We start from the raw sequence: 13,476 nt of genomic DNA on the forward strand, positions 1-13,476 counted from the left end.
AACTAAATCTACGAAACTGTAAACTGTTTTCAGTAAAAATTAACTTGAAATTCCGGATGCGAACCGTTTCGTAACCAGTTTGCAGCTTTGGGAAAAATCGGTATAATCAGTGTAGCACCAATAAGTATATTTATTAAAAGATATTTTATTGAAAAGTACTTAGCAAATTATATTTTCAGTCGGCGCTTGCTCCAGGATAACGCTCTATAAGCATGGCCACGCCTTGACCACCAGCAGCACATGCCGCAACTACACCAAGCTTTCCATCCTCGCGTACCAGGCGGTTGGCGGTGTGCATACATAGACGAACTCCTGTGGCAGCAAATGGGTGACCAATGGATAGTGATCCACCCCAGTTATTCCACTTGGTTAAATCTACAGCTCCTACTTTCTCGTTTAGACCCATATATGTTTTACAAAACCAATCAGAATCTAAGGCTTTCAAATTGGCCACAATTTGACCAGCAAAGGCTTCATGAATTTCCCAAGTGTCCACATCTTTCAGTGTGATTCCGGCTTTCTTCAAGAGCTTGGGTATTCCATAGGCAGGACCCAATAGCAGTTGGTTGACAGGATCTTGAGATACATAAAGAAAATCACGTAGAAATGCTTTGGGCTTCAGGCCCAACTGCTTGGCTTTCTCCTCTGTCATGATTAGACAAGCTGATGCGCCGTCAGTCTAAAAGTACAACAAATTGATGATATAGTATACATATACATATACCATATACATATATACGTACCAAGAATGAAGCGTTGGCAGCAGTAATTGTGCCATAAGGCTTTACAAACGCTGGCCTCAGCTTTGCCAAACTTTCTGGGCTGGAGACTCGAATGCCGTTGTCTTTATCGACAACTTGATCAACACCTTGAACTTGAAGAGTAACATTTTTATGTAAAATATTGAGTGCAATCAAATATTATTTACATACCTTTAAAAGGCACCAAATCCGTAAAGAATCCATTTTCCTGAGCTTTTTTGGCCAGGGTGTGGGATCTTAAAGCGTAATCGTCCTGTTCTTTGCGTGTGACATTAAAAGCCGATGCCAATCGATCGGCGGAGTGACCCATGGTCTCTCCAGACGAGAACTCTGCAACAGCCGGCAGCTGTAGTTAATATAAGGAAAGGAAAACATTTATTATTAAAGCTTGAGTTGATATGCTTGTTTTACATACTTCCGGAGCCAAGAATCCTGGCCTGAATGTTGAGAGTAACGAAAGACGCTGTCCAAGCGTTTTTGCTTTATTCGCCTTCAACATAAGGGCTCTCATCTTGCGTGAATGCCGGATTGGCACATCAGACATAAACTCAACGCCTCCAGCAACAATCACATCGTACGTGTTCGTAGCAATAAGTCCCATGCCAGTTGTTATTGCCTAAAATTGTATATATAACAAAGGACTGGTAAGTACTAAGTTGCTTATAGAGTGCCAAGCATGAGTTTTTACCGCATTGGAGCTTATGCACGCCATTGTAACCGTGTGGGCAGGTGTCTTATCGCTAAATCCAGCCGCCAGTGCTGCCTCGCGCCCAATATTCGAAGTTTTCACCTCCTGTATAACGCTGCCATAAACAATATAATCAACAAGTTCCTTGTTGATTTTACTCTTTTGCAACAGTGTTCTATATGCACAAATATATTATTATCAAATGCAATGTATTGTTTTCGTATCAATGAGAACTTACAGCAACGAATGCCTAGCTAGCTCGTGGGGCATTAAATTCGAGTATGATGTACCAGATGTCAGAAAAGGCGTACGAACTCCATCGACAAGCACAATGTTTTGGCTGTTTCCGCTTCGTTTGGGTTGTACGGCGGCTTGGACGGACAGTTGCCTGTGTCCAACTAAAGTATAAAATTAATTAATATTTCGAAAACTATTCTTACAACTATATTCAATATTTATTGTATTTATATAACTATAAATATGTATATGCTTTCATGTTCATTAATTTGATTAGTTTTTTATAGTATAGACCTTACGATTCAACATCAGTTGGCTGCCTAACAAATCAGTTTATTCGGCTAAATACATATATATTCGTGGAATTTGAACCCAGAAATCGCCTCTGAGTGCGTCACGTAGATAATTCATCTTATAACAACTGCAACATACTCATTTATTTGGATCTGTACTTTACTCTAAAATAAATGGACTTTGATCACGCAGAATTGACGTCGTCAAATGCTTCGCCTACTTAATTTTTACAAGTATGAATCTTTGAAATTTACTTACGTCTTCTAAAAAAGCTTGTCATATTTAGATAACTGTTTCGTGTTTGAATAAGTCGGACGTTCATTTTTAATATTAACAAGTCTTCAATATATGATCGATGCTTTAATTTTATTTCGCCGCTGGCTAGCGATGGCCAGATAATCGACAGGGATATGTTTCCTAAAACTATCGCTACCACTCCGATATATATATATCGATAAATAGCCTTTACATTACGATATGTTGGCAGTTTAAGTACTTAGCAGCTAATTAGTATGTTAATTCATTTGAATATATATATACATACATGTTCGTATATTTTCTACTTTCCACACTTTAACTACATTCCTATTCATTGAATAGCAAACTGAACTGGCAAATAGTCCCATGCTAACTTGCTCATTTAAATAGTGCTGCATAAGTAAATTACAAAAGTAGAGTGCAGAATGCCTAGTTCAAGGTTGAATTTAATTGTCTCCTTTAAGAAGAAAGGGTACAGGCACGTGCAGCTCATTACATTTACATACATACATAGATAATGTACATGAATGTAAGCATCAAGGCCATTAAAATGCTACTCGCTGCACTTCATTGTTAGGATAAGTATTTACATACACATGTACATGTGTACAGTATGTAAAAATTCAAATACATAAGCGTGTACATATACACGTATATAAAAAATAACGGTGCATTCATACTGTTAGGCATGTGGGCTCAAGAAAGTTGAAGCCGTTATACAGTCGATAATGTCGACTAAATTTCCCCTTTGTATTAAACTGTTAATGCTAATAGACTGATTGAGTGATTGACTGACTGACACATTGATCAGCACTTCTTACGACCTTAGTCAACACTTAGACGAGCGTGTTTTCTATCTGATCGGCTTAAGTCTAATTTTCAACGCCCTACATTAAACTTTAACTAATTTAAAAATAACTTAGTTGCAGAGTTTATTGAGAACTTCTTGAATTTAAATAACTTATGAACGATTTTCGCCATACCAAAGTTTATTTTTCGAATGATTACTATATAGTTGACAAATTTTGATAAGAATTGTCTCATATATTAAAGAGCATAGTAAACATATTTTTTAATTGATCAACATAGAAATTTCGAACATGATTCTCATGAGCTGCTTTCGAATCACAGTTAAGTTAGCCGGCGTTCGATAATAATCGATAAGAATCGATATCGAAAGCTTATTCTGTGAGAAGAACTCTTCGGTCTTAAGAGTGAGACTCACGAGCTCCGGCTTATTGTATAGTAAGCATAAATTAAGTTAAATTAATAAAAATTACAAGCGGAACTGCAGTCCGAATTTTAAAGATGTCCTTTTTGGTAAAAAGCTTCTGCTATGAAAGTTGCGGGTTTCTTGCAAACGGAAACTCAAGCACAATAAACAATTGGATTCGAACCAGTTTGCCTCGAAATAGATTTTCAGCCTTGACTACAAATTTCTTCTTTTTTTTTTTGCTTATTTAACTTTATTTACTTATTGTATAGGAAAATCATTGTACGCTGACATAACTAACTAGTCCTCCAGATTTCTTTAAAATACTTTGAAATGTAAACCCGTTTATTTGTTTTTCTGTACATAACAATTTCTATTCGTAAGAGCCGACACGCAAGACGCGTAAATGTACATCCTTTCTTTAAAATGTGCAATTAAATTTGTCCTTGAACTGCAGAGCGTATGCAAATGGGAAAGTGGGCATGAGGATACAAGGATACAAACATCTGTACGGGAATGGATATACAGGAAATAACAGTCTACTTTCAGCCAGTTATCCGTGCATAATTATCTTTAATGGATGTACATTTAAATCGAACTCTTTGGGAATGTTTCACATGCTTGTCAAAAAAGAAAACTCCAAAACAAATGGATATCTCTTTTAAAATGTTTTTGGAAAGGTAATTACAATAAAGCATAAAAAATCTTGTAACTTTTAGTTAAAATTATATCTACATATCTTCTTGTTCTAGTGAACCTTTTCATGCTGGCTATAAAATCCCAATCATAAAATGTGTTTGTCGGGTTCTTATTCAATTTTTCAAAATTCGTTCAATTTCTCTATTAATATTTGACCTTCAATCTGATAAATTACATTTTGAAGATTTGCTATCGAAACCAACGGACATCAAGTATAGCTCCGATTGTACCTTAGATCAATCACATTTTTTACATTTTCTAAAATGTATACAAATAATTTAATTTAAATTAAAACAAATAGATTACAACTTATAACTTGATTATATTAATATTTAAAATATGTACATCTTTGATCAAAAATTAAATTAAATCTCAAATTATCTACGTCAATCAACTGATGACAACGAGACAGGTGAAAATGGAAAATCAAAACGGTTATTTCTGCTGATCAAGAATATAAATATGAATTCATACAAATAAAATGTTAATATAAAGGGTTAATCTCTTTTAAAAAAGAGAGTTTACCTGGAATTGTCATAAAGTCTAATCAGAAATACACATTAGTATATTTAAAAGAAATGATTGATGTATATAATGTGAAAATATGTATGTATGTATGCGTGTAAATACATACAGAGGTTAGTTTTTGTTGCAGTGTTGAAAAAAACCGCTGTTGGGAAAGGCATAACACATCATAAAACGAAGTGGCTGCAAGAACAAGTCCGAAGACCAACATGTTCACACGAAGACTGTATGATCTCGCTAGCTGCTGTTGTCGGCTGCCACTGGCTGTAGTTTTAGTGCACAAATAGTGCTTTGGTAGGTCGGACGTGTTGTCGGTGTGCGCGTGATTTAAGAGAGCCGCAGTGTTACTTTTATACGAGAGAGAGAAAGAGAGAGAGAGAGGCAAAAGCCCGATCTCTTGCTCGCAAAGTCGGAAAAAAGTTTTACCAATCAAGTTTTTTATTTCGCAATAATGTATTACATATAACAAAACTTCAACCTAGTTAAAAGTTACTGTTGTTGTTGTGAACTTTTTGTATGTGTGCGGTACACACACATGCATATGGATTGCCATCAGTATGTGCATGTGTTGTTTGTGGCATTAGCAAAAGCTAATAAAGCTGTGAACTGTACGTGCGTTGCTTAAAAACAAGATCCAATTCAAAAGAGAAATTAAATCTACTCTGCTACTATCAAACTGTGTTTGAAAATCTCGAACAAATATGATAAACAAAAACAGAAACAGTTGCCTTATATATATGAACGTGTGTAGATGTTGAAACTGAAAGTTACAATTAATAAATATATACAATTTATAAACATACATTGTACATTTCTACATGTGTTAATTCTGTCGTTCAATGCAAAAGGAATAGAACGCGTAATTCACACAACACATACACGTTCAGGTATATGTTTGTCTGTGTGTGCATACACAAACTTTAACCAGAGACTGTGAAAGTGGAAAGCTCTACTGAGTCGCATACATGTATGTATGAATGTGTATGAATACATAAATATATGTATGTATGTGCAGAAAACTACTATATTTACATGTATGCATGTACGTATATGCCTTACATACATACATATTCAGAAAGTCTACAGAAGATTTTCCATCTATTTGTGAAAGGGAGTAATTGCTACAAGATTTAATGAAAGAGGTAAGACGATAAAGTTTATTTAGAAAATCATGTTTTACTACATATGTATGTATATGTCAAAATGGAGACAGTAAAAGTGTTTTATAAACAACAAATAAAATGTTTGTAAGCTGCACGTTTAATTAAAATATAAGATGGACAATTAATGCAAATGTTTGTACATTAATATGCATAAACACATTTACACAATGCCAAATTTCAAGTTATGAAGAAAAGCAGACAATCGTACTTAAAGTTTGAACACACACACATATTAATGCATGTCTATATGAAAACATATACATGTATGTATATGTATATAACTGATATGTATGTAAATGTGCAGCAGAGCCCAGTTTTCTGTATACCGTCCGATCGTCACGATTAACGACAGCACAAACAACTACAACACTAAAAGATCGCAACGCAACGCAACGCTCACCCAAGCAAGAGACAAGAAAGGCTTAGTGACCTTCATAGCGTGCTTATATGAATGTATTCACACATATACAGACGCATGTATAAATGTATACGTATAGCTGTTTATATATAAATCTATATATGTATATACAAACATATTTCCATTAGTGTGTGTCTGTCGTGTAAGAAACTTGTGTTGTGTGCACGTCGCTTACGCTTGTCGCTCTTTCTCTTTCATTTATTATTGCGCAGAAATGTTAATAAGCTTCGTCAATATATACAAATATGTATGTTTTTATGTAGTATGTACGAGCGCACAAATATATATGTACATGTATTGTATGTGTGTACATGTTTTGACTCTTAAGAAAAAGTGCATTCGTATAAATTGAATGTAAATATTTTCATATGAATGTTTGTATGTATATTCATCATACAGAAAGTTATGTAGAAGAAGCATTTCACTTTTTCCACTGAAGTTGATGGGGAAAAATGAGCTTGTTCATTGTTATAATTATGTAATTCAAATTTGGGTCATTTTTACGAGTGTGGCATTTACAACACGCTCAACGACGACGCGTAGTTGTGTGCGAGTATGAGATTTTTTGGCTGGCTCACCAAAAGAGCTTTCGTGAAAGGGGAAAATGAGCAGAAACTTTGCATTACGTTAGTATTGGTCCGTGACAAACTTCAGCGAAAACAAGTTTGATCATGTTAAATCCGCTCACTTCATAAATTTGATGTACTTACTCATGTTCGCATACATACATATGTATGTACATACAACAAGGCAGACAATGTGTTCAAATACATGCTTAAAATGTTTATAAATATTTAAAATATAATTCAAACTCCCTTACTTTTTATAATAGCTGGATTATCAACTTTCGTTTATAAACATACATATTTGTACATATATATATATATATATATATGTATGTGTGAGCATACAAATTCAAACAACGGATTGCAAAACTGTATATGCATTTATATCGAAACTACGACGACAAATTCGGAAAGCCAAGCGTAACTGAGTGATCGTATTTTATATACACAGACACGATTTTCGTATGTATTGCTTAGCTTTCGTGAATACATTTACTCATATACATACATGTATATGTGCATGTGTATTCAGACTCATTTAGAGTAATTCGAAAGCTTTTTTACATGCCTTTATCTAACACAAGCACAAAAAGTAATGAATGAATACACACAAACACATACATATGTATATGCTTAGAGAGAACATCATCGAGGGAAAAGCTTTTTGTGAAAGGTGATGTTTTTGGTCGTTTGTAAGCGCGTTTTTCGCTTTTCAGTTTTCGCCTTTTGCTTATGAGTATGCATTTATAGAAATGTACATTGAAAGTATATTTGTGCATACATATGTACACATGTACGTTTAAGTTGGTTTTTTACATAAAAACAAACGGTAGCTTCGTGTATTGTATGTTGTTTATGTACATTCAAACACTCATACCCAAAAGTATCCATATATGTCACAATATAAAAACTGTGTTTTTAAAAAACGAATGCAACAAAATTTGTTACTATTTTCGAAATATACTTTCGACAGATACATATGTATGTATGTATGTTAGTAACATTGTCAAACAATACTTTTATTTCTGTGATCTAGACGTGTTTCTTTATATTGACTGAAAGGGGTTTTGGCTCATTTGGATAACTGGGATCTCCAACAAATTAACAAATATGGCCTCTACTCCATTTTTTACCAAAACTGTCTTTTCTCATTTGCAAAACTTTCCTTTTATTTGCATTCAATATACTATTTTGGTACTCTTGGATTGGGCTTAAATAAGCTGAAACTGCTTGATGTATGATGTATGTATGAGGTATGATGATGTATGTATGAGGTATGATGATGTATGTATGAGGTATAATGATGTATGTATGATCAGTGCATGTGTGTTTAAAGATTTAGATTTAGATTTTAGATTTTCTTTCTTATAATCTGAAGAACTCAAACGCTGAGGGGAAATCCTGTTAAAGCAGATTTTTTTATGTTTTATTGTTAATTCCTGTCCGAGTAGAAATGTACTTTGAGTGCTTGCTTAAAATAACACAGTTCCGTTTAGTTTTTATTGTCGAGCGCCATGTCGAGCTCCCATAAAAATATACATATAATACGTTGAAGCGTACCATTCTCTTGCTTGGGCAAGCCAGTCAGTCAAGTTTTATTGAAAGTGAACGTTTCTTCTCCATTCACAGCAAAAGCAAGACTATCTCTTTCTAAAGTTTTAGAGATCTGTGAACTTTAGCTTCAATGTGTGGCCCTGTAGACTCACACTCACACACACACACGCACACACAATTCGATAGCCACACATGCACATGTGTAGACACACACACACACACATGCACGCTGTCAATCTGTGTAAGCCCGTGTGTTTGAATGTCTGTGTGTTTAAATACATACAATGTTAACTTTTAAATTCACAAGCTGACAAACCGTGCTCTTGCACAATACAAAATGACACATGGCCTTTTATTTGTTCATATGAATACGTACGTACTCTTCGTATAAGCTAAAACGAAAATGCACTTTTTGATTTAACAATTTCGTTGGTTTTTAAATCCAATGCCCTTTCCCAAAACTTGACACCGACAAAATTTCCCATTACAAACGCATTGGGAAAGCTTTGAAAGCTTTTTATGCATTTGCATTAAGCTCATTCCGAGCATTCCTCGAGTTAAGCCTTTGAGTCTGGTATTAATGCCATGTTATCGGAGAGTTCTGGTCGGGAGTGCCCTACAGAAGATACCCTGTATCTGGCGCCAAAAGGTGCAATGGTTCTTCTTCTTGAATAACTTTCGTAACTTTACTTTCGTATTATATTTGAGCATATACTTTGCACAGTAAACGTTTATTTAATTAAGGGTAAAAGGTAAAAGATATTCAAAGGTAAATTTCTCAAACTTTGTGTATCTATTTGAGTATTGTATATTATTAATACTACAAAATGATATATACATACTGCAAAGGCCTATGTAGGATGTTTTAGATTAGAACTCTCTAGCTTTTAAAGCTGATCGAGTCATTTCTTTATCCCAGACCAAAAATATTTATAGTTTTTACCCATTTTGAATTGTGCATATTCCGAATGAACTTGCTTCACATTGAATCCGAGTTGATAATAATTGAAAAATTGGCAGTAAGAGATTTTCTTTAAAATGAGTTAATTAGAATCATTTAAATACTTGAAGAGTTACTAACTAAACATACATACATCTATTACTATTGCTAACATAAATATATAACGATTGATTCCACAAGAAGAACATAAAGTCTACATTATAAACTCTTTTATTATGTATTGTTAAGCGATCAAGATAATATATAATATATATATGTTTATTGCTATTCACAGTTTCAAAGAATGTTGATGTTGCAATACAGCAAGCATGGTGAGTGCATCCTCAAAGAAATCGGAGCAGCTTTCAGAGGGGAGCATCCAGCAGACTTAACTATCGTGTGTGAAAACAAGGTGAAGCTACATGCGCACAAATTGGTACTCGCTGCTGCCAGTCCACTTATAAGGTAAGCGAATGGATCAACAATTGATTTGTCAATTGGACTCAAATTTGTTTTGAAATTGTAGGAATTTATTGGAGGATACTCATCTGAGTGATTGCACGACAACCGTCTATTTTCCGGACGTCAATGCCACGTATTTTAAATTCCTTTTGGATTTTTTGTATTCCGGCCAAACGTGTATAACGTCGCGGGACGTCAATTATCTGCACGATTTGTTGCTGTTGCTGCAAATTAAGTCGGACAGTTGGAAGACAACAGATTCTGCCTATCTGAGCAATAAATGCTCCAGCATACGTGAGAGACCGCGGAAGCAGTACTCGTCCTCGCAAACTTTAGACCAATCCTTTAAATATGAAGTCGAGAGTGTGGACGAGACGAGAAATACCGCAGACTTTTCCTCGTTCTCAGCTGAAAACTGCGAGAGCACGATCGAGTGTTCGCATAAGGAAAACGATGATGACGACTGCGCCAACAAGGACAATAAGAGCGATAAAGACACTGATGAAATTGTAAATCTTTCGGACATTCCAGCGGGTGGACTTGCCAACAGCAGCAGCAGCAGCAGCAATAACAATAATAATAACTCAACAATAAACCCTGTAAACTTATCACTTGATCTTCGAACGAAAGGTGACAATTCGGCACGCAATGATAGTAAAAATTTTCTGTTAAAACAAAATAATGTCGATACAATCAGCGCACATGAAAGCACAAAGCGAAAAGGACTATTTTTTGACGCACACAAAGATGTTATGAAACCGCTCTCTGATGGATCCGATATAAATAGTTCGCCCGAGAACTACGTTGTGACGCCCCATCGGAAACGTCGGCCCGGCTTTCACAATACGCAGAGCGATAACCAACCCTTCACAACGTATCAGCACAATCTATTAGAAGAATTGCGTTTGGTAAAGTCGACAACATCACCCATATCCGGATTGGCCTCGGAGAAGAACATATTATCACAACTTGAGGATGGGACACTTAATACGGAGACTATGACGCCGGAAAGGAAACTGCTTGAGGCACAGCGAAATCGAGTACAAAGCCCGGAGCTGCATCAGATGCATCTGGGGCAACAGTTTGTATATCAATGGCAATCCAATCAGAACGCAGCCCTTTCTTCAATGCCCAATTTGCAGTCGCGACTGTCAAGTTTATCGCACATAAACCTAAATCTGGACCCAGACGGTCGCAACAACAGTGCTACTTCCGTGTCCAATATCTCCGCGAACAATTCGCACTCATCGTCGGTGCGTGAGTATCGATGCGAATACTGTGGCAAACAGTTTGGCATGTCGTGGAACCTCAAGACACATCTCCGCGTCCACACTGGCGAGAAGCCGTTTGCCTGCCGCCTCTGCGTGGCCATGTTCAAGCAAAAGGCGCACCTTCTTAAGCACCTGTGCTCCGTTCATAGAAATGTAATAACCACAACAAATGGCACGGACACAGAGAATCGATACAGCTGCTGTTTCTGTTCGATGTGCTTTGAGTCCGTGCAGGAGCTGGTTCGCCATTTGTCTGGGCACCACAACAACCTTCTGCTCACCAAGAATCTTCGGGAATAATCTGAAAAAGGATCTGTTCGATTGGCTGGCTGCCCGTTAACGCTAATCGAATAAGTAATTGCAAAGAGACCTGAATTTTATAATTATAAACTTACGGTAACAGTAACAATTAACAAGAGCTAAAGAAAAATAAAAAAAAAAAAAGCTTAGCTCTTGTATAATAATATGTAAAATGTACATTTAAAAACACATAACTTTATTCACACATTCAATTGTTTTTACTCAATCATTTCATCGGCGATAGAACCGTGTGACAGTCAGAAGTGCGAGCACTGCCTATTGGCTTTTAATTTAAGTCGGATTTGACTATGTACTAGATGCAATTAACATCCGAAACTGAAATTGAAACCGAAATTAAAACCGAAACCGAACGGTCGCCTTCTTTTAGCCGCCGGCTGGTCCATTTGTGTGGAACATTTAGGTTCTAAGCATATTTTTATTCAGAAGGTATTGTAATTTGTATTGTATTTTCTACTTGATTCACATTTTACTTTTGATTAACATTTTTTTATACAACACTCCTGCATACATTTTATATGTAGTTTCAATTTTTTAAAATCATAAATAAGCCTATGTAAATTGTACAGAAAAACATTTACAAGTTTGTAATAAAACAAAAGCATTTCTTTTTTAAGTTTTATTCCCGACTTTTTGTAGGCCAACCCGTCGTGAAAACCTTACTATTCAAATTTGTTAAATCAAGTTTTGATCGAGGAAACTCGAAGAACTGGAGTGGAAATTTGTAACGTTGAGTTTCCTTCCGATCATCGATAATTTGCTCCGTTTTCAAGCAATCGATAAAAATCGATGTCGAAATCGAGTTTATACATCGAATCCAACTTAAAGAACAAACAAAGATCAAATTTACCTTTCAGTTTATGGCTACTTTTCGTTCCTCCCCTTCCGATCTCTATAAATCAAATAAACAAATTTGAACTCTCCAACAATTGAAGGCACAATTTTAATACTGCTAAAAACTCGAATTGATGCAACCTGCAAGACGTAATCGAGAAAATCCCAACAGGAACATATGTATATAAGTAAGTATTAGTATACGCATGTTATCTGATTGGATGCTGATTGGACTCCGCTACTTCGCTTCGGATCAAAAGGGACGAAGTCTAAAGTTCTGTCCAATCAATCTTCAAAATTATTTTGGATTTTGAAAAATGGCGGAAAATTTTTAACTTTTTTTTAATTTCCGATTGGTTTCCAACTCAGCGAGCACGAAGGTCTCAGTATGTTTACTTCATAATCAAGAAATGAGCTTTGATTAGCTTTTTGGGGTAATATTTTCGAATTTTTCATAACATCGATAAGAACTTCGATAAATCATTGCGATAAAATACGATTTGTTCGGGGCGAATACACACATTTTTGAAAAATGCGTTTTCTTATAAGAAAATGTACAGGCTACATTTTTCAAAAATGTGACATTCGCAAAAAAAATGTAAGAAATGTGGACACTGGACAGAGCCTATAAGTAAAATCCTATCAATATCATTTAACAACCACATAGCTCTATATTCCTTTAGAATTGGTCGAAAAGTGTATTTTGCTATGCCCCAATTTTCCAATAAGATATTTATATTAATATAATTTGAGCAAATAATACAATTTAGAGCACAATTTGAATCCGTTTGATGTTGCCGCCGGCCATAAAAAGTGTGAGTTACATTCGCATGTAAACGTGACACGCCAATTTATCAATCGATTGAGAAATTGAAACCTCTTATGAAATCTTTATCTGACAGATAATCTTACTATAAACCATAGCTATGCTAGATCTTATCTACATATGGGAAATTGGGTAATAAGATGTTGACACAAGGCGCATTAACTGGGATTCTTATTAGATTTTTGTTAAAATTTAAGGATTGAACGATTGAACGTGGCAATAACTTGTTTTTCCAACTGAAACTTGGTAAAAATATTAATTATATCAAATTCTATGCAATCCGAAGACTCTTTTAAAAATAAATCAAAGTAGTCTTTTGTTTCTGTTATGACTAAGTTGATTAAAGTTTAAGTAGGATTTATTTAACGAGAGCTAATTAAATGGCAATGCAGACGCAGATATGTGTTAAATGATATTTTCACTAAAACGCAGCTAAATAGAATAGAAGA

The 13,476-nt window shown here is 35.2% G+C and overlaps 2 protein-coding genes across 3 annotated transcripts; one reads left to right on the top strand and one right to left on the bottom strand.

The window, feature by feature from the left end:
- Positions 1 to 116: 116 nt before the first annotated feature.
- LOC115761328 (trifunctional enzyme subunit beta, mitochondrial) lies at positions 117 to 2,368 on the bottom strand. Of its 2 annotated transcripts, none has more exons than XM_030703072.1 (7): positions 1,986 to 2,010; positions 1,688 to 1,847; positions 1,450 to 1,624; positions 1,177 to 1,377; positions 933 to 1,107; positions 744 to 874; positions 117 to 679 (listed from the first exon to the last, which is right to left on the bottom strand). In XM_030703072.1, the coding sequence occupies exons 1-7, from the start codon at positions 1,993 to 1,995 to the stop codon at positions 176 to 178; spliced, it is 1,356 nt and encodes a 451-aa protein (XP_030558932.1). In that variant the 5' UTR covers positions 1,996 to 2,010; the 3' UTR covers positions 117 to 175. The 2 variants fall into 2 exon arrangements, with proteins under 2 accessions (XP_030558932.1, XP_030558924.1); XM_030703064.1 differs by lacking the exon at positions 1,986 to 2,010 and adding an exon at positions 2,239 to 2,368 and having other exon boundaries at positions 118 to 679.
- Positions 2,369 to 4,976: 2,608 nt separating this feature from the next.
- On the top strand, positions 4,977 to 11,907 carry LOC115760559 (transcription factor Ken). The gene is made up of 3 exons (XM_030701968.1): positions 4,977 to 5,817; positions 9,612 to 9,781; positions 9,843 to 11,907. The coding sequence occupies exons 1-3, from the start codon at positions 5,809 to 5,811 to the stop codon at positions 11,347 to 11,349; spliced, it is 1,686 nt and encodes a 561-aa protein (XP_030557828.1). The 5' UTR covers positions 4,977 to 5,808; the 3' UTR covers positions 11,350 to 11,907.
- The last annotated feature ends 1,569 nt before the right edge of the window (positions 11,908 to 13,476 follow it).

The sequence above is a fragment of the Drosophila novamexicana genome, unplaced genomic scaffold (assembly GCF_003285875.2).
Source record: "Drosophila novamexicana strain 15010-1031.04,08,12 unplaced genomic scaffold, DnovRS2.1 tig00000008-arrow-pilon, whole genome shotgun sequence".
Taxonomy (NCBI): Eukaryota; Metazoa; Arthropoda; class Insecta; order Diptera; family Drosophilidae; genus Drosophila; species Drosophila novamexicana.